The 22,387-nt window shown below is 37.0% G+C and overlaps 2 protein-coding genes across 2 annotated transcripts in view; one reads left to right on the top strand and one right to left on the bottom strand.

Moving 5' to 3' along the window:
• The window catches only part of LOC134857191 (tectonic-3-like), a 409,016-nt gene that overhangs the window by 239,560 nt on the left and 147,069 nt on the right, over nt 1–22,387 (top strand). The window lies entirely within an intron of this gene.
• Nucleotides 968–17,217, bottom strand: LOC134857182 (uncharacterized). Its single transcript, XM_063873558.1, has 9 exons — nt 16,569–17,217; nt 14,917–16,496; nt 10,891–11,144; nt 7,587–7,929; nt 6,277–6,681; nt 5,566–5,797; nt 4,941–5,209; nt 3,560–3,926; nt 968–1,693 (listed from the first exon to the last, which is right to left on the bottom strand). Exons 2-9 carry the CDS (start codon nt 15,652–15,654, stop codon nt 1,332–1,334), a joined length of 2,970 nt encoding a protein of 989 aa, XP_063729628.1. The 5' UTR covers nt 15,655–16,496; nt 16,569–17,217; the 3' UTR covers nt 968–1,331.

Genomic DNA, 22,387 nt, shown 5'->3' with positions numbered 1-22,387 from the left:
TAAATTTACAAATTACCGAGCAATTTCCTCTTACGGCAGAAAACTATCAAAATCAGAACCTAGGCATTATAGAGTTTACCGATAAAAACCGTACCAGACAATAAAATTAACAAAATAAAACAAACGAAAAATAAGCAGACAAAAATTAGGACAACCACAAACTGGAAACAGTCAACAGACAGTGCGAAAACACTTCGAACTTCAAATTTAAAAACATAGCCTTAAAGCCTTGTGAATTTGATGAGCATTGCTGATTGCCGCTTCATGATAAAAAATAACCCAATTTGAAAAAACTGAATCAATAGGTAATTTTTCTATTCCCTTGGGAAATCTGATATTTAAATTCCTTTTCGAAATTAGAGAACGATCACGTTTTTCGTGAACTTATCTTTCTCCTGTTAGATAGTGGATGGAGTTTATCGGCCTTTTAACAAAGGTAGTAAACTAAACACAAAAAATGCTAAGTCAAACCGCAAAATAAAGCTATCGAAATAAAAGTTGTCAACCAACTTTTAACTGAATCTCAAAAAAGGATACACCGCTCAGCTCCCCTATTTGTTGATGATCATTAGAATTTTATACAGGCTGCCTGGTTTGGTATTTATTGTGAGATGAATGAAAAAACTATGGTTTATATATTGAACTTTTGAAAAATTAAGCAAAAATCAGGAAAATCATTTAGTTTCCGCATTCATTTCTATGGATAGCTTGCTTTTAATTTCATTCAACTAGAAGTTAAGAAAGAATTTGGCGGTTTTTTATTTTTTTTTTGAAAAATTAGTCTTCGAAACCCATCTTTACTGGAAACTGAAAAAATGAACTGATTTAATGCAACTCGAAAAAGTTTTTCATAACAAAACACCGAACTTTTGATTTCGGTTCGCTACCCATTGGCAGCACTACCTCCTAATAACTCACACTTCAGCTAAGGAAAAAACTTTTTGAATTTCAAATTCAGTATACGACAAATGATCGGCAAGATGCAACAAATCAACTGCTCCAAAACATTTGATCTATTCTGACAAATGACGACAAGGGAAAGAAATGGCAAATATATAAAATTACAACAAAAGATCAACATTGGAATATTCGAGTACTGATTAAACTACGATTAAAAATACACAAATTGATTATGAACTGATAAGAACATATATGGAAGAAAAGAAACCAAACGGCAAAAAGCTAAATACTCTATAATGTAAAGGCACCAAAATTTGATTAACTGATGACTGATAATTTACAACATTAATGATTAACAACATAAATAAGTCGAATTGGACATTAACAGAATAGCTTCAATTTTAGCAATTACTCAATGTTCATTTTTAGTTTCAAGTGCAGGAGTGTAGCGAGAACACTAGATTGTCGATAAAAACCTCTCCGCAACTTTCACATCGATGTTTTGGCCTCTTTCCGATGACAGCTACTGCGTTTGGCTGCTCCGCCTGATTCGATCGCTTATCACTCTTCTCAACAGCTGAAGAATTTGTAGTATTCTGAACTGATACTGTAGGTGAATGGTCTTCGTCATTATTTCCACTCTTGTTTTTGACTCCTGATCTCCCCGAGGGAGTAGCGGAGGAGGAGGAAGGGGACACTTCGACAAGCAGGGAGGAGAGGGAGGTCGGCAGTAAACAGCCGCTGGGCGAACAAGACTGCGAGTTGCTCATGGTCTGGCCCACACCACCTCCACCTAGAACAAGAAAGAACAACTTCGTTTTCACTTCACCACAAACGAAAAAAAAATTAAAACAAAGCAAGGATAGCCGGGTGTTTGTATTCGGGTGTTTTAGTTTTGTTATCCCCGCAAAATCAGCTACCACAAATAACCATCGGAGAGAGTTGAGTAGTATATCACATTGAAGCCCGTTCAATCATGATTCGAACGACATTAAAAAAATTCTCCCAGTGTCGAGAAACACTGGTTTAAAACTTTTTATTTTTAGTTCAATTTCGAGCAAAAAATGAGATCGAGTAACGCTCGTTAAATGGAAATCATTTAGAAAAAAAATTTTAGGCTCATAAAACTTGAATTTACTATCACGAAAACTAGTTTTGGATGTTTCTTCTAGCGCTTATTTGACAATAAAGATTTTCCCAAAAAATCATAAAACTATTGTACAAAAAATAAGAAATTTGAAAAATTTTTATTGATTTTCATTTTTTGTCTGGTATTCATTTTTTGCAAACAAATGTTGTCGATCATGCCTAATTCTCTAAGCGATCGTATAGTTCTAGAATCACACCACCCACTAAAATATAGCCAATCGAAGATTGGAAAAGAGTAATGAACGCAAGTAAACATTAAAAAACACTGACTTTGTTGAAAAATCTTGAGAAAACTTGATCAATAAGTTTTATTCCGCTGGAAATCTATAATTTAAATTCTACTTTCGAAACTAGAAATTGTTCACGTTTTTTTGCACCGTTTCCACGTTCGTATTTGGAGAGTGCTATTTACGTCACTTTCAGCAGATGAATTTCAATTGTACTCAAAAAGTGCATATATACCTAAGTGCATTCATAATTGCATCAATATGTATGAACGCACATCTGTAGTTATTAGAGACTTTTATGCACATGTTAAGTCTTTTTACTGAGAAAAAAACAAAAATCAGCAAGACCGATACAAGAGTCTTCACTACGTTAATTACTCTTGTAAGTAAATTTGAGTTTTCATAAAAATGAGCATGTCAGCAGCATCGTAAGTGATTCAACAGACTTTGTTAAACTAGTTGTTAACCCGAAAAAAGTCTATAATCCGATTTGATAACGCTTGCTAACTGCAAGCTTAAAAAATTTCGTGAAAAAAAAACTCATCGCAACCCACATAAGAGTCTGAACTACGTTCATCTACTCTTAAATAAACATGAACGCAAGGAAAAAGAAAAAAATACTGACTTATTACTTTTGAAAAAATCCGAATTTCGAACTTAAAAGAAAAGAACAGATGCCCTTAAAACTCTTTGAATTTCAAGAACAATTAATGAATGACACTTTTTTTGATCAAATTAACCAAATTTGAGAAAACTGGATCAATAGTTGAATTTTTCATGCCGCTGGGAAATCTGAAAATTGAATTCCATTCGAAATTAGAAGTCGCTCACGTTTTTTTTACCTTTGCACTTATGCTTTTCGAAAGTGGAATTTGCTTTCCTTTCAACAAAGGAAATGAGGTGAAGTTAGAAATAAACCAAAAGTCAAACCGCGGAAAATTTGAGCGTGAACAAATATGAAGACTTTTTCCTGAAAAAAGAAATCATCACGACCGATATAAGATTATTCCCTACGTTCATGGACTCTTAATCACTCTACCCATTCTAATACTTATTTGTGGAATATGATTTTAACATTGGAAAAAGCTTTTTAAAAAATCAACACGTTTCGTAAGACAAAATTCTTCCCCACTATAGGTAGTGCTCGGAACAACTGCGTCAGAAAAACTCATCTTATCAAATAGAAAAACTCACTTATCAAATAATGCCATCAATTTTAGTTGAAATTTCAATTTGTTACTCAATGACTTGACTAGAGCTTCCACTAATTTAACATTCATAACCTGAATTGCTTTTTGTCTCAAACTCTTCTTTAGCACATGCAGGCGACATCACCGGAGTCACATCTGATAAATCAGCTGGAAAGCTGGGCGGTTCAGGAATCAGTTCGGGTAACTGATGGTACTTCATTGGAACTGACGGGGGACTAGATCCCCCCATTGCAGAAACCTCGAAGAAGCCGCTCTCGTTTTCGCTCTCCTTCTCAACTGTGTGTTCTTCTTTCTTGTCCGTTGTAGATACGATACTGCACGTTGATTGGTCAGTGATTATGGGGGGACTTGTTTGTCTCAGTGGGGGAGCAGCAGGTGGTTTGGAGACATTGTTGGCACATTTCTGCGGAAGTCCACTAATGCTCCCGCTCAACACTTTCTACACCCAACAATAAACTTCACTCTCAGACGTCATTTAAATATCACCCTCGTCTGTCTGAGAAAACCAATAGATACTTAAATTATTGCGTGAAATTATACATAAACTCAGAGGCGAAGATGCACTTCGCCAACACAAGCGAGAAAACGGCACAAATCAGGTCTAAAAAGACATAGAAAAAATGAAATAAAGAAAAAGCTAAATAATCCACGAAAAAACAAAATTTTGTCATGTGCCGGAATTGAACCGCCTACCTGGAGATTACGAGTCTCGCCTCCTCGCATCAACGCCATGCTCGCTTGAAAAATGCAAACAGTAGCTACCAATAATGCTGATAAAACATGCTATTAAATTGCCAATGCAATGCAGGAAAAGTGCCAATTGAGTACTTTATTTGCGAGCTGGGCTAGGAAAGGATTTGTAAAACCACACTACCCTAATTTGTGTAATGAATAACCTAGCTATACAATTTACTTGCTTCACAAGAATATCACGCCAGTAATATTGCTCTTCAAATACACCTTAGCTCTTTTTTTACTAACACATTTCTCCGTTCAAGATCTAGAACATAGCCAACTAACAGTTGGAAAAGAGTAATGAACTCAAGGAAAACTGAAAAAAAACTTACTTGTTTTTTCAAGAGCCTTCAACTTTTGAATTTCAAAAAAAGGCCTTAAAGCTCTTTGAATTTGTCGAACAATTTATGATGAACACTTTTTTGATAAAATCAACCCAATTTGAGAAAACTCGATCAATAGGTAAAACTTTTATTTCGCTGGGAAATCTGATTATTTTCCATTTTCGAAATCAGAAGTCGATCACGTTTTTCGAGACTTTCACACTTTCGATGTTCGATAGTGGAGTTTGCCTTCCTTTTAACAATGAAAATGCACTGAACTTAACAAGAAATCACAAGTCAAACCGCGAAAAATTAACACTGAGCGTGAACAAATTTTAAGATTTTATCCTGAAAAAAAACTATCAGCAAGACGTACGTTAATTACTCTTAATTACCTCGACATCCTTGGCTGTGAATCCGGCCACGAGCAGTGCGATCTCGACGTCTCTCTGGTGAGTCTCACAGCATCTGACCAAGTGTCTCTTCAACTTATCCCGTCTGGATAGAGTGCGGTTGCACAAGTGACAGGTCAGCCTGTCCACCCCACTCGATGTCTGCTGTCCTCCATTCTGACTCTGACCTCCAGTTTTGATGTTGTTGTTGTTGTTGCTCTCACTCGAGAGGAGAGACAGACCATTTGCACTGGATGACACAGTTGTAGTGCCTGTGAGGAAAAATCACAAAAACATCATCACTTCTCACTCCCGTTACACTAAAGACACCTGTTAAGTATACTGCTACGCATGCAAGTTATTTTTTCAGTTTGATATTGCAACACTAAGACATGCAAGCCATGCTATGATCCACGTTAAATCCTATTCAAAGTAACAACAAAGTCTAATTTCTTCAAGCTTCACGTTTTACGGTGGATGATAAAGACGTCCACCAATTTTTGCGCAGCCGGTCCCACATTGAGGAGGCGGATGACACTGGGACCCCTCCAACCGTCACCGAAGCGGGATTCGAACACGAGACCGTTGTGTTTAGAGTCCAAGTGTCTTACTCACTCAGCCAATTTACCTGATGATGTGCTGGATGAGGAGAGTGAAAGATCAGTTGGGAGAGGCAATAGAGGATCTTTTGGACCAACTGGGACCCCCTTTTTGTTGTCAGTGCCTGACTGTGAGGAGCCAAAACCAAGCGTGGTTTTCAGACTACACGTGCTCTCATGCAATTCCAGACTAGCTCTGGAGGTGAAGCGTCTGCTGCAGAATTGACACTTGGCCGCACAGTTGCTGCCCAACACTACATTCTGTGCAACACATCACAAACGTCACATCACAACACATGCACATGTTAAGCTAACACCACTACGGATAGATTACAAAGACAATGCACAAGGCAAACAAACATGCTGTTTAGCAGGCGGGAAAACAAATGAACAATTTTTCTCGACACTAGAGAAATTTTTCTTTCAAACTCTTTGTGAAATCCAAATCACGACTAAAAGGGCTTCATATTGTGACATATTTACACCGCCTTTTAGCTAACTGAAATTTCTCAAAAAAATACTACATCAGAATTACTACTCCGTGATTGAATGGAGCAATAACAGTACTGTAAAAGTCAAGTTTGAGTGCTGAGAGCGAACCAAATTAGTTTTGGGAAACGATGTTATTATCTTTCAGTTTATATAAAAAAAAACAAATAAAAACCGGCTGTTCTCTCATTGGTCAAAGGACACCACGAGACTTTAATAGTAGTTTCATGTAAGCTGTGTTGATTTGTTACCTTAGCGATAGCGTGTGCGAATCCGGCCACTAAGAGTTGGTCATATAGGTCCACGTGGAACCTCGGACAGCAAATGGCCAGATGCCACTTCAGTTTGTCCCTTCTGGAGAGCACTTTTTGGCACAGATGACATTTGGTTCCCGGTCCAGTTCCCGCCGCCGTCGCCCCATTCAACTGGGGAAAGGTACTCCCACTGGATCCAGACGTAGAAGTGTTTACTGCATGCTTCCCGTTCTTCTCAGAAGGGAGCTTCTCCATTCTCAGTGGTTTACTGCCTTGTATGCCCATTACATGGGCTTTTTCTGACGACTTCACGGCTAACGCGGTTGCCTCATTCTGTTTACCGAGACTGTTCGGACGCGAAGGAGGAGGTGACATTTTGATCACTGCGGTTGACTGCGGGTTCTGAAAGATAATATATTCAGCGCAAAAAAATAAAGACAGAGTAGGACAGAATGTTCCGACCATAGTCTTTAAAAAGGACAAAAAAGATTAGTGTTTTTTTGCGTGGTGTGATAAAAAGATTTGACGTAAAACTGTAATTTAGGCATAATCGACAGTCATAGTAATATAGACAAATTGGCAAAAAATTTTGTAGAAAAAAATGATTTAAAACAAACAAAAAAATCAACACGGCGCTAAAACATTCCAAAAACGAAATTTACCTGCTTAAAACTAAGTTTTCAGGGCTTAAATTAAGCATTACTAAGCTGTTGTAAGCATGCTGACTCGCTTCGCTTGCTCTAAATTGAAATAAGACTCAAAAATTTCAAACCTGTTTTTCTAAGGGAAATTTTTTTGAAAATTCTTAAATGTTCAAATCACGGCTGAAAGGGCTTTAATATGCTATATCACTCGACCCATTCGTATCATTATTTGTGGTACCTGATTTTGTGTGGAAAACAAAAAAGAAAAAAACACCCGAATACAAAGTTCCTCCACATTTTTCAAATGGTCGGAACAATTTACTCCCACACAAACACACCAATTGAATCATCATTATCGCAGTAACTTTGTGCTCTCTTTCTTGTATTCTCAAAAGTGCGAGTGTGACGATTGCTTGTGACGAGAACATTGTCCACAATCTTCTTAACGAATCCTTGAAATTCCCTGGCTCTCATAGTGAGCTCAGATTTCTGATTTTCATGGTCAGTTTAATGAAAATGAAATGGAATTAGCATGTCGTTACACAAAAGTTTTCATGTATGATGAACAAATTACGATTTCTAAAATGAATGCATTAGACAGACAACGTATATTAATTACATTCAAACTACACCCCATTTGACCGAGTTGAACTGAAAACTAACTTGGCTGTGAGCGTGTGATGTTCTGCCGGCGTGGACAGAATATGCTGCGGCGGAAGTGTTGTTCGAAGAGGGTCTCTTGGGAGGTCCATTCACAATGCTCTCAATGGCCGGGTTCATCCCACCCCCTGCTCCTGTCCCCAGAGCGGTGATACAGGTGCTGTTGATACAATTGGCACCTGATGGAACTATGCCCCCTTGATGGTGTGCTGCTTCTCTGTGCTTGACCAGATGTTCTTTGGAGATGAACACCAACTGGCAGGTATGACATGCAATGTTGTTCTGCACTCGACACTCCACTCCGTGGCCGTCTATGTGGTGCAACAATCGCATGTCACTTGCACACCTCAAATGAAATGAAACAAAGCCTCTCATCTGCATACTTAATGCTGAACTGAAATGTCTGCAAAATCAGTGACCCTTGCGCAAATTAATCCGTTAAAAACTCTTGCGTTTTACGTCAAATGTAAAAATATGAAACAAAACTGCGACGTCAAACTTAGCAGAAGCATAAAAGATAATTGTCTACTATTTCGGCAGTTGCGCTTTACAAGACAATAATATAGTTCAATAATTTCAAAGAAACGAATTAGAAAATGGAGTTTAAATAACATAATCAGAGGGCAAGCAGCAAATAATTGATTGCTGCGATATGGGATATTGGTGTATTTGCAATATCGAATATTGGTGTATGGTTGCACTTCCTACACAAACCTTTAACCCCTTTTTTATTCAAAAAAATTATTCGATTGATTTTTTTCAAAAGAAAATATGAAAGCATTCGACAAGTTTTTAACAGTCCACCAGCAGCAAGTGTATGAACTCTTCAAAATTGTCATGCGATCAATAGCGGACTACATTCTGAAACTTTTTAAATGAGCTTTTTGTATTTGAATAACCGTCGTACATGACCAGAAGGTCAACTTTCAATTTAACTAGCGTGTACCGCAACTCCGGTGCTTCGAATTTTCAACAACTCGAAAAAACTATTGTTTGAGTGTACTCTGACAGCACCCAATTACAGGGTTCGTTGGGAAAAGCAAATTTTGAGAAACTTCACCTTAAGTTTTCTAAAAGAAGTATTTTTTTGAAAACCAGAAAAAATTCATATTTCAAAAACTACCAAAATTTGAGCAGTCTTTTTTGATGGCCATACAGAACTACAGGGTTGGGAATTTCACTTAAACGAATTATTTTGTAATTTGAGTTTTCTGAAAATTTTCAAAAAAATCACAAAAATCGTCTAATCTCTTAAACAAAAATTATTTGAGCATTCTTAATTAGAGGCCGAATTTGCAACCCCTGAGATAACTCTGACAGCCCAACAACTACAGGTTAGGAAATTCAAACTTTGGAAAAAAAATTAATTTAATTTTCTTGAAATTTTTTTTGAAAAAATCAAAAAAATCGTCATATCTGGAAAACTGCAAGATTTTGAGCAGTCCTTTTCAGAGGCAAGTTTCGCAACCCCTTCAGAGTACCCTCAAAGATTCCAATGACAGGATTGATATCTTCGAAGCTGAGGAATTTTAACATTTAAGTTTTTTTTTGAAAATTTCGGAGAAAATCATAAAAAACGTCATATCTCGAAAACTAAAAAGATTTGAGCAGTCATTTTCAGAGGCAAGATTCGCAACCCCCTGAGATTACCATCACAGATTCCAATATCAGGATTGAGATCTTCAAAGTTTTGGAATTTTTTAATATTTAAGTTTTTCTGAAAATTTCGGAGAAAACCATAAAAAACGTCATATCTCGAAAACTACAAAGATTTGCGCAGTCATTTTTGGCGGCAAAATTCGCAACTCCTGAGAGTACCCTGACAGAGCTTCACTACAACGATGGTAATTTCAAGCTTCGTGAAATTTTTTATATCTATTTTTTCTGAAAAATTTTGAAAAAATCCGAAAAAAGTCATATCTCGAAAACTACTAAGATTTGAGAAGTGAAAAATGGAGGCAAGATTCGCAACCACTGAGAGTACCCTGACAGCACCCAACTACAGGTTGAGAATTTCAAAAATTGAAAACAATTTTTAAAATAAACTTTCTAGAAATTTTTTGAAAAACCTCCAAAATTGCCTATCTCGTTTAACTAAAAGGATTTGGTTATTAATATATGGAGGCCAGAATCGCAAAACCTGGGAAAACTCTGACAATATCCTACTATTGGGTTGCTATTTTCAAATTTGATGAAATAAACCCTGAATTTAAACTGGAAAATCGAAAAAAACTTTAACCATTGCAATATGCGATATAGCTTAAACTTGAAAAAATTCATTTGTTAAGCATGCAAAAATAATACGTTGAAAAGGCTTAAGCATGACGAGAAAGTGAAGCCCGCATTTAAATATATAATAGATAAAAGATGAAAATTAAAAAATTAGGCGACTGGTAGACAGACATAGTCAAATTAATTATTAAAAAAGCTTAATTTGGCCTCGAAAAAAATACTGAAAAATTGCGAAAAACCAATTGAAAAATTTTCTTAAGCATTGCAATATATGATATAGCTTAAACATGAAAAAATTATTTCGTTAAACATGCAAAATTATTATGCTTAAAAATGGGAGATAGCTGTAACTCGCATTTAAATATAGTATAGATAGATGAAAATTCCTAATTTCAAAAACAAAATTCAAAAAGCTTCAATTAGATACATAGGAGATGCAAGGATAATGCCGGAGAACGACAGATGTGAAGTGCCTGCATGTTTCAAGTTTTTTTTTATTATAATTTAAAATGGTTTTCAAAGCGTCTTCGGTGTTTTGAAAACCACACTTGGGCTTGTTCGCTGGTTCTGCAATACTTAAAACTTTAATATTTTTTTCCAATGATTTATTTTATGTTTTCATATATAAAAATATATTTTTTTCCTTTTCTTTGAAGATCTCAAATTTCGCATTTGGTTTGATAAAACGGACAATGCTCTGTAACCCAATGAGGGGTTCGTTAACTGTCCCTTCACTGTTTCTGGTGCTTCATGTTTAAATTCTCGTTGTATGCATATTTACCATTAACAATGAGAAATAAATTCTTTCTTTCTTTTATTGTATCGTTTTATGTGAAAAACACCAGTTGACAGAGGCGAAACTTCGCTTCGCAAAACCTTGCGAGAACACGACAAAAAGCAGCTCAATGAAGTGCAATAAGAACAGTAGAAACAAGCCTCGAATTAGTATGAATCTGAATGATGAAAGTATGTTATGAAAATCACCCTGTATAAGTCCACATGAAATGCGGCTAAGTCTCGGATTCGATCTAGGACCTAGTGTAAACAACAAAACAGATCAGATCAGAAGAGGTACCTGAGTCCGCAGATGAAGCAGACGTAGGGTGCTGTGAGAAAGTGCAGTCTCTGGTGTGCCTTCTGTGCACACTCATTCGTGATTGGCAACACACACTTCTTGCACTGCAGCATCTGCAGGGAGGAAGAGGAGGAAGAAAGGGACTGCTTAGAAGCAGAGCTCTTCGCTTTCCTCCTCACGTGGTAGAACAGGGCCGAACTGGTGGTGTAGGCTGCCCCACAATCCACACACCGCTCCAGATTGTCACCATTCACCTGCAAATGCCAACCAAATTGAACATACGCACAATTTGAACAAACAAGTACGTACACAGCTGCAATTCAAATCTTCCCAACCCTCTTATTATGATCCTCGAGACAGATGAATTTTACAATTAAAATAACCGACAGACAATTGGTTTTTTCATCAAGCAAGTTATTGACCAAAAACACTTTGAAAAATTTTAAGATATTTTCAATAGCTTAAATCGATTCGCGGAAAATTGGCTTGTACAATTTTTTTCTAGAATCGGGTCGAGCAAGCTTCTAACCAATAAAACTTTGAAACTTTTCAAAAGTTTTTCATATCTTGAATCGATTCGCAAAAAGTTAGTTTTTCTGACAAGCAGGTTATTGACCGATGAAATTTTGAAACCGTTCAAAGATTTTTCATCGCTTGAATGGGCCCGCAAAAGGCTAAATTTTTTCATGCTAATTATTGACCGATAAAACTAAAAAACACTACCAAAAGTTGTTTTCATAATTTGAATCGATTCACTCAAAATTGTTTATCAAGCAAGTTATCGACCGATAAAACCTAAATACATTTCAAGTTGTTTTCCTTCGCTTCGATTGGTTCGCAAAAGCTAGTTTTTCTATCAAGCCAGCAATTGGTCAATAGAATTTTGAAGCATTCCAACTGGTTATTTAAGGTTGAATCAATTCAAAATAAACTAACTTTTTTAAGCAAATTTCTGAGCAATTAAAAGCGATTTCAAGTGGATTTTAATACGCTGAAGCGGTTTATAAAAAATGCAAAGTTTTTCTAAGCTAGCTGTTCAAGTGATGAAACTTTGAAAAAATTCAAATCATTTCGATAGCGTAAAATGATTTGCATAATTTTAAAGACAAGCTGAAATAGTTGAAGATAATTTGATAGCTTGAAAAATTTTGCAAAGTTTTAAACTTTCAAAGTCTAAGATAAAAAAAAACAGATTGAGGTTGTTAATTGCTACATTTCAGACAGAAATGAATCTACCCGAGTAATATTTCGGACAAAGAGTAGACAGGTTTTGTCAAGCCTCGAAGTTCAATTGAGTTCATCTTATCTAAAGTGTCGACTTTAAGCGAAACCAAGTCTTGACAACAAGGCGAAGCTGAGCTTTGGAAACACTTGCGAGACAAAGTCAAAAAGCGCTATAAAAAGTAGAAATAAACTCAGATTTGGAACCTCACGTCCTTCGATCTAAGCAACGGTCGCTTACTGATAGGCACACACTAGCCACATATAAAGCAGAGAACAGATGCTATGAATTTAAAAAGAAACCAAAAGTCAAACCTCAAAAAAAAATTGAGTCTATTTTAAGACTTTTCCTGTCAAACGACCAAAAATGATCACGACTTCTATAAGCGTCTGAACTCCGTTCATCTACCTGTAATAAGATAAGATTTTAGAATGTCAACAGAAACCAAGTGTAGATTTGAACAGACAAAGTAAAAGCATTTTTTCTTAATCATACTTTAAAAATCACAAACATCGCAAGATAAAACGGTTAACAAAATGTAGCAACCAAAATCAGCACCTTTCAATGCTTTGCGATCCTTCTGAAATGAGAAAATAGAAAACTCTAGAATACTAATTTTGAGATCTACAAGAAAATGCGGACAAAACTCAAGTTCACATTTATTTTCAGAAAAACAACAGTCAGTTTATGAGCTATCAAACAAACTGTTTTAGCGAACTTTTTAAGCAGAATAGCGTTTTAAATTCGAAGCGTTTTAAGCAGAATAACGTAAAATAAATGAAAAAAAAATGAAAAAAACTGAAGCAAGTAAATTTACATCAATTAAAAAAACCGATTTCGAATAGAATGATATTTACTACTCAAACACCCTTAAAATATGTGTTATCGACATTGTACAAATCACAAATTTGAAAAAAATGATTCAGTGATTATGTTTGACAAGTTGTTGGCCGGTAAAAAATTTATGTTGCGTTCACCGAAACACAATCGTAATCAAATTTGGCTCTTTCCCACCTTTCAATTTCATTCTCGAAAAAAAATCTTTTACGTTGTCATAATCCAATCAAACTTCGCACGGTGAACAAACCAACAATTGTTAGTAGATTTGTGTTTCACTTTTACGCGTATAGCCATAATAACACGTAAGACACTTACAAAAATAGACAATTTGAATAGAGGGGAAAGTGAAAAAGAGCCATATTTTGCACTAAAAAGTGCTACTAAGAAACAAATAGATAAGGGCATAACTTTACCACACAGAGGCAAAGTGGAGCTTCGCACCACCTGCGATACAACACAAACATAAAAAGTAAAAATTTCTCCATTGAACACAACCTGACAAATGGTTTGGTCGCTTTCGCGTAAAGTCAAAAAGTTTCCAAAAAACTGTGTAAGTTTCAAAACTTTGACTTGTTTGAAGGGCATAACTTTTTTTATTAGACAAGCTGGGCATGGCCAATTATAAACGTAGGCTTTCAACGACATATTGTTTCGATTTAACCAATAATTTAGCAGAATAGCTAGCGATAAAAGTCTAAGAAAAACGGTCAACAAAACGGAGAATAGTCCAAAAAACGACCAACATTTTAAAAATGTCATTCCCGTAACCATAGTTTTTTTGTAGGAAAAACAGAGCTGAGCCGCTCATGCAGAAGGAATTTCAGTAACCTATAATTTTGACTGAACCCAAAATTTCAGATTTGTGAGGGTAGTTTTCGATTTAAAAAAAACCACCAAAAACTTTAAAAAAAAACGATCAAAAAATCAAAATTCCCGAGGGCCATAAAAATCAGAGTCCGAAAAATTGAGCCGTGGTCGCGTAATCAAATCAGCTACCCATAACCCCTTCTTTGATTTGAACCCGAAATGATAGATATGGCAGGGGAGTTTTCGAGAATATTCAAAAAGTTTGAAGAACGGTCAAAAAATCAAAAATTTGACTTTTCCGAGGGCGATAACATTTTGTGTCAAAAAAACTTTGTGAGTGGCCGCTAATACAGGGGAGCCTCTCAATGCTCGTTAGCTCCCTTGAACCCAAAATATCAGATTTGAGAAGTTAGTTTTAGAGAAAAGTAAAAAAAGAATCACAAAACCATTAAAAATGAAATAGTGGACTATTCCGAGGGTCATTACTTTCTTGTAGGAACAATTGGGCGTAGCCGCTTATGCAGGGGAGCTCTAATCAGTTAAACCACAAACTCAGATATGAGAGCGGTAGTTATCGAGAAAACAATTTAAAAGAATCAAAAATATGGGTCTAATAATCCCCCACACTTTTTCTAAGGCGGTAAACAGAGGGGTCAAATAAATTTCAACAAATCGATTGGTAAACATACAAACCGCTTAAAAAGTGCGGAGTGAAGTGTTAAAATTGTGTTTCTATTGAAACGACCCAAAATTAGGTCATTAGGCCGATGAAAAGAAGGCCGAATTAATTTTTGTTAGCGAAACAAAACAAAGAAGGAATTACAAAGTCAAGGTAAGTAAGCGTAATAACTCTAACAAAACAATAGCTACACTGGTCAGAGCGCACGTCTCAAACTTGCATCAGTTTTGTGCAGCAACTTCACTTTCAAGCAATCGTAGTGAATACCGGATAAAATGATACTTCTGGACCTTGTTTTGCAGAAGGAATAAAAATTGATCCTCGGCTAATTTGCAAAAACAATATCGTCAATTTGGTGTCATTATAAACTACCACGATCAATTACGTTTTCTGGGGAGGGGGAGGGGTGTATTAATAGAGGGAGTTTAATTAAATTATTTTGCATAAATATTTAAAAGCAATGCTTAAAAAACGTAACCTTATCGCTCTCAAATGGCGTGAACTTATCCCAGTTCGCAGCAGAATGCCCTTGCTTCAAGGCCAGATTGATGAACAGACTTTTCTCAGTAATTTCAGCGCCTGTGGATAGTTGTTTTCCCCTTTCAGCCGAAACAGTTGCAGATGACATACTAGTACCAGATGGCATTTTCTGCAACAAACTCGAGGAGCTGTACACACTGCCGCTACATGGTAGATAAGACGGGGAACCCTTCAGGCCACTCAAAGCATCACTCATGTCCAAGTTTTTACACTTTTCCGGTGAATTAAAATTGGACCAGAAATCTAACGGATTGTTCACATTCTTCCCATTTTGTTCCGCCGACCAAGGAAAGTTGATTTGGGGAGAGAGTCCGTTTGGTTGTGTGGTCACTGCAGATATGTGGTCTTTCTCTTTCATTGTGTCGATTATGGACCCATGGTTGCCTCCGCCAATGGCCGCTAGCATTTGGCTGCTCAAAATCTTCTCCCGCTCGCTTACAATTTCTTCGGTGTCTTTGTAAATTGCGTCCAAATCCTCGCAATCTATGTTGTATGCCTCGAATAAGTCTTTAATGACCATTTCTGTTGCCGCAGTTGTTTTCTGTGTGTTCTTATTCTCTTTCTCACTTGTCGGTTGAGATTCAGGTCCATCCGCAGAAGCAGTAGATAAATTCTGCTCGTTTGACTGCTGTTTGTCTTGGCTGCTACAGTCGTCGTTCAATTCGGCCACTGGCATTTTAGCACGCGCTGTCCACACTGATTTGGCCGACTGATTCTGCTCGGTGGTTCGACTGATTTGATTAGCAACAGAAATGACTTGTTGGGTGACTATGACTCACTACACACTCCAGCTGCAGATAACTGTGAACAAACTCAGTCGCGCAGTTCGATCACACGTCACGACTATTAAAGAGCACACTACTCGCAAGAGCACTTTGGAAGTGAGTGATTTCTACTGCGAACAGAACAGAACAGCTGAGATGATTCGATTTGCGCGGCAACAACTCAACTTCACAACAACAACCACAACAGCACTAGGCACAATCATTAGCAGCACAATGCCCACTTCAGAAACTGTAACTTCAGCTGAGGAGGTAATGACAATCAATGAGGCGAGAACGAGAAGGTTAGAAATAATGCACTTCAAGTACCACCAACAAGGAACAGTCAAGCAGCACACTAGGCTATCGGCTGCTGATCTATGTAGAGAGTAATATGTCCTGTCCAGTCCAGTTGGTAGGCTGAGGTTGATGATAATGATATGTTTTACTTCTCAGCGGTGGCGGGTATGAAGAGGACAAGTAAGACAGACAAAGGCACTTATTGGGCAGATATTTTGTGCACAGATCACAGATATGTAATGTAATGTAATGTATGTTTATGTTGGGTGTTGGGTTGGTTAGTTTGTTCAGGTCGGCGTCTCGCTTTTCTCGATAGTCGATATTGTCAGCTGAGGTTACCAAATAGCAGCTATGAATAAACTACTCTCTCTCGCTCTCTCTATTTTGCCACCAACAGAACAGAACAGGAGGTACGTAACAATATGGTGCACAGTGGCAGTGGTGAGGTTGAGGTGGCCTATGTTAAAATAGAACAACCAAGTGAGCGTAATTTATTTGCAGTTATCGAACCTTCGACAAACAAACTTACATCTCTCAAACTTTACTGAACAGGCTAGCTAGCATGGCAGCAAATGGGCGAGCGAGTGAAAAGGTCCAACTTAAAAGCAAGCCCGTTTGGGGGCCGAAGGCCATAATAACACAAGCAAAGGCAAGGCAAGCATGAACCATACGACACCAATTAGAGTACAGAGAAGTGATCACACGCCTCCCTCCCAGTCCTCAAAACATGCAAACACTGGCTCAGCTAAGAGTGCTGCCAACTGGATGTCCAAACGGATCTGGCACTGCCCTCAATTTCCAATGCAGCTTCCTTTCTCTTAACATCAAGCCATTTAAATCATCTGAAGCTATTCAATTGTTCTTCGCTTAACTGAGAATACTGAAAAAAAATAACTACGAAAATACCACATTGTTTCCTTCCTTTCAATAGTTTCATAGAAAACTGAATTAAAAAATAGTCAGAACAGTTAAACTCTATCGAAAAAAAACTCTCAGCCAACGCATCCAAAAATATGAAACAAAAAACATTGCAAAAGATTATCTCGAAGACTATCGCAACTGAACCTTTACCATCTCAACAATAAGCTACAACAATAAATCAACATCGTGCACGATATGAACGAACAAATGAATGAACGCGAAAACGTACAAAAATTCAGGTTGCGGTCATAAATTTATGCATTTCGATTAAAAGCTTTCAAAACATGCTTTTTTGAACAATTCATCTAGTTTTGCAACTCTAGCGGTTTGATGTTAACTATAATTAGAAGCAAAAAGTTCGGACAGACAGAATTAATTGAAATGAGCAATCAGTGCTTTTCGAAGCTTTTTTGCAAGCAAAATCTGAAGCCGAACAACCTTGACTTTTTTGTCAGACCAAATTCAAAATTCGAGATCGTCGATTATCAGATGATTATGCTAGCCTAATTTTTAAATACTGCGATGAACATCCAGATTTAACTATAAAACATTGCGACGCTTCGGATGCAATTGCCCGCCGTGGTTATAGATTTTGAGCGAAATTCGGATTTTGCTGCTTCTGATTGGTCGAAATTTCAGTTGACTTTTTTCAGTTGTTCTTTTTAATTAATTCTGTCTGTCCGAACTTTTTGCAACTCTCTATAGCAAGCAAGTAACGCACCTCATGCGCTTCAAAAGTGAATGTATGAAAAAAAAGTTAATGCAACTGTAACAATGAACGGGGGGATCCAAAAACGCTTTTCATTTCAAAAAGTGAACACGATAAAAATAATTTCATTTCACATGTTTTTTAAAAAGGCTAAATCTCCAATATTTCGTATCAGATCTTCATATTTTGAACTATAAACCAAAACCCTAAAAAAGCTGACAGCGTACAGCTGCATTTAAAAAAGTTTTGAACCGATTTAAATAGCAAAATCATCAAGCTCAAAAATGGAATTCAGATTCCAGCCTAATCTATTATCTAATTAAATGCGGGCTTCACTATCTCGCCACGTTTAAGCTATTTCAACGTATTATTTTTGCATGTGAAAGAAAAAAATTTTTCACGTTTAAGCTATATCGTATGTTACAATGATTAAGATTTTTTTTCGGTTTTCCAATTTGAATTCAGTGTTCATTCAACCGAATTTAAAATAAGGAGCCCTTGAGTGGATGCTGTTAGGGTTCCCCTAGGAGTTGATAATTTGGCCTCCAATTATGAATGCCGAGATCTTTTTAGTGTACGAGAAACGACATTTTTTTGATTTTTTCAAAAGTTTCAAAAAAAATTCGTCATTTTTTTGATTTTTTCAAAAGTTTCAAAAAAAAAATTCAAATTACAAAACAATTCACAAAATTTGAAATTCCCAATCCCATAATTGAATGTTGTCAGAGTAATCTCAAGGATTGCAAATCTTGCCTCCAAATATGACTCCTCAAATCCTTTTAATTTTCGAGATATGACATGTTTTATGATTTATTCTTAACTTTTCAGAACAATTTAGATATTTAAAAAATATTTGATAATCCCAAGCTTGAAGTTGGGTACTGTGAGGGTAATCTCAGGAGTTCTAAGTTGCAAATCTTGCGTCCAATGCAACTGCTCAAATGCTCTTAGATTCCAAGACATATTTAGATATAAAAATTACAAAAAATTCCTGTCAGAGTCCTCACAGGAGTTGCGAATTTTGCCACCTCAAATTCTTGTAGTTTTCGAGATATAAAGTTTTTGGCGATGTTCTTTAAAAAATTTCAGAAAACTTAGATTCGATTTATTTCAAAATTTGATTTTCCTTACCCTGTACTTCATAAAATTTGAAATTACCAATCCTGTAATTGGGTGCTGTCAGAGTACACTCAAAGGATGCAAATCTTATTTCCAATAAATATATGGGGTTTATATGAATTTTGAATTTTAACAATTTTCCAAAAAGATGAAAACTAAGTCTTTTCAGATCTATGTTCTTGAACACTTTTGAAAAAGCATTAAAAACGGCATATCTCAATAACTAAGACGATTTTAGCAGTCAAACTTGGGGGCTGCAGTCCACACTTGGGCAGCAAAGATCTGCAACCTCTGAAAGTATCCTGAGAGCAACCCACTAAAGATTTAGGATTTTCAAATTCTGATTATTTTTATTCAAGTTTTTTTTGAAAAATTTTGAAAAAAAAATGAAAAAACCTCATACCTCGAAAACTAAAAAGATTTCAACAGTGACAGCCGGAGGCAACTTTTGAAACCCCTGAGACTACACTGGCAGCACCCAGCCAGAAGGTTGCAAAATTCCAATTATGTAAACTTTTACTAGGGGCTCAGCTGGAAGCTGAAATGACCTGCTTGATAATTAAAAAAAAAAACTATTAACTGCCGATAATCGGTTGAAATCAACTTGTTGGTCACCCTGTTGTGCATCTCTTTGCCAGAATTACCAATAAAATCTGCCCGGGGAACGGGACGAGGACCCGGATGCACTTCGTTCCCATAAAAACACACTTCAAAAAAAATCTTACCAATAATCAAAACTGTAGAATGCAGGTTGCAGGTGAGCTTTGTCCGTCTTTAATCCCCTTGCTGTTCTAGGACATTTTTTGCCTGCTAAAATTAAAGTATTTAGATGAGTTACTTCGGGATAGTTATGAAATGCACCGTTATTTATGATGTTTGTATATAGACACCAAACGTTCTCTGATGAGGTTAATACGTATCTGTTCTTCTTTCAGACCCTTCGGTAATTGCCATTGCCGCGCAGAATTCCACAATATCGGTTCACTGAGGAACAACTGCTCAAAAAGTCTAACACGTGTCAAGGCTGTATAAACTGCTTGAACCCCTGCTCCTTTCAAGGATCCAATGCATAAAGTTGTGTAACGTTACAGCATCTCCATTCACTAAAGGGAACTGCCGCATTGTTGCTGTAAGGCGTCCATGGAGATGATTTCAGAACAGCTATCTTTTTTGAAACAACTCTATGAGGCCAAACGTCGTCAGGAAGATCAAGAAGCTTAACAGTGGCGCGGGCTCGAATACTTTCTGGTGTGGTCAGTCTGATAAGGATAAATTTTGGCATTTGGTGTGGTTCACGAACAGTGGATGAAGTAGGGTCGTTCGGAACAAGAGGATATTCTTCGAACGTGGGGGGTATGGAGTCTTGCCAAACGTAGCCGCAAACAACTCCAGTAGTCCCGTTACCCACCTGGAGTGGCGGGGGGGGGGGGTTAAAACTGCAGCTTGGAATTACAAGTTTTGTACAGATGGTTGATTGCCTGATCTAATCTAGATTGATTTAAAGCCTTTTTTGCTCGCTGCAAATTTGCAGATCGTGCAGCTGGCTCCAAGACTCGCTGTTTCTCATGGAATTTTTTACAACCTGTTCTATCGAATAAACCCTATTCTATCGAATAGTTTTTGAGGAAATCGAAAAAGTCCGAAAAAACAAGCAAAAAATGAAAAAAGTGCCGAGTTGTGGGGCTTTTCTAAGACCGTAGGGAGCGGGATAAGGTACGATTCGACCTAGGGTTTATGCAGGCAGTTAGGTGAAAAAGTATTAAATCCATTGGTACCACATTTGTGAAAATCGGACGGGTAGTTTTTCGGGAAAGCGAATTTTCTATAAAAGCGTCTCAAAAAAAAGAAAAAAAACTCGATCTCATCCTGCAAAAAAAAATTGTTTTCATAATACCTGTTTAATAAATCAGCAAATCTTCGGGCAATGCTGGCATAACTTTCGAAGCAATTAGTTCAACAAGTGTTATATCGATTCGAGGAAATCGTTCAACAAGTGTTATATCGGACACAAATGAAGTATTTTTCAATAGCTTCGCTTTCCCTAGTGATTTCCGTTGTTTACTTCTATTCCAGTTTTGAGCCCTCTTCACTGGATCACTAAGTCGACTTTTTGCTGTAACCAAATTCATAAGTCATTTTGCCGAATTGGATAGACGATTCTTCGCTCTTTTTTAAGCTTTGCAATCGCAAAGTTGGAATACTGTAACGTTCTCTGGCTGTCTGACAGTTCCTTAATTTCTTTACTGGATCTTGAAGACGTTGTTTTACTCGCTTAAGATTATTCAATCTGTGCGCTGGATCCAGGACTCGCTGTTTTGCTCGCTTCAACTTTGCAGATCGTGCAGCTGGCTCCAAGACTTGCTGTTTTGCTCATTCCAAATTTGCGGACTCCATTGTTCCTAAAAAATACAGCAATTAGTCTATTAAATATTCGTTATACCAATTTCACAAAAACCTGAAAAAAAGCCAAAAAACCAAAAAAATGACTTTCCTATAACTAAGGCTAAAGCTCTTCCCCTAGACAAATTAGAGACCAGCTGCTTGTGGAGGGGAGTTCCCTGCAATCTGGTCTGTCGATTGAACCCTTAATCCCAAATCTAAACGGGTAGTCTTCGAGGAAATCGAAAAATTCCGAAAAACGGCAAAAAAACCAAAAAAATGACTTTTCCTAAGTCAATAGCTCTTCCCCTACACAAAATAGGGACTAGCCGCTCGTGCAGGCGAGTTCCAAGCAACCTGGTCTGTCGAGTGATTCTTATTCCCAAATCTAAACGGGTAGTTTTCGAGGAAATCGAAAAATTCCGAAAAACGGTCAAAAAACCGAAAAATTGACTTTTCCTAATTCAATAGCTTTTTCTGTAGGTAAATTAGGGACTAACCGCTTGTGTATGGGAGTTGCCTACAACCTGAGCAACCTATGAACCCTTAATCCCAAATCTGGTCGGGTAGTTTTTGTGGAAATCGAAAAAGTCTTAAAAAAAAATGTACCAAAAAGTCAAAGTGACTTTTATTAAGTCTATAGCCCTTCCCCTAGGCAAATTAGGGACCAACCGCTTGTGCAGGGGAATTTCTTACAACCTGTTCTGTCGAATAAACCTTTAATCCCATATCTGGACGGGTAGTTTTTGAGGAAATCGAAAAAGTCCGAAAAAACAAGCAAAAAGTGAAAAAAGTGCCGCGTTGTGGGGCTTTTCTAAGACCGTAGGGAGCGGGATAAGGTACAATTCAACCTAGGGTTTATGCAGGCAGGTAGCTGAAAAAGTAATAAATCCATTGGTACCACATTCGTGAAAATCCGACGGGTAGTTTTTCGGGAAAGCGAATTTTCTATAAAAGCGTCTCAAAAAAAACCCGATATCATCCAGCAAAAAAAAAACGTTTTTATAATACCTGTTTAATAAATCAAACAAGAATTTATCTGTTTTGAAAACTTTGGAAAAAAATAATAAAAAATCTCTGAACCCAAAATTATATGAGCAGTCACCTTTGGAGACAAGATTTACCATCCCTTAGAGTACCTAGACAGCAGCTGACTACAAGTTTGGGCCTAAGTTCTCGGATTTTTTTTAAATTATACAAAACGTCATATCTCGAAAATG

The sequence above is a fragment of the Symsagittifera roscoffensis genome, chromosome 1 (assembly GCF_963678635.1).
Source record: "Symsagittifera roscoffensis chromosome 1, txSymRosc1.1, whole genome shotgun sequence".
In the NCBI taxonomy this organism is placed as follows: domain Eukaryota; kingdom Metazoa; phylum Xenacoelomorpha; order Acoela; family Convolutidae; genus Symsagittifera; species Symsagittifera roscoffensis.
The sequence above is the reverse complement of the archived record's forward strand: the minus strand, read 5'-3'. Positions and strand labels throughout refer to the sequence as shown.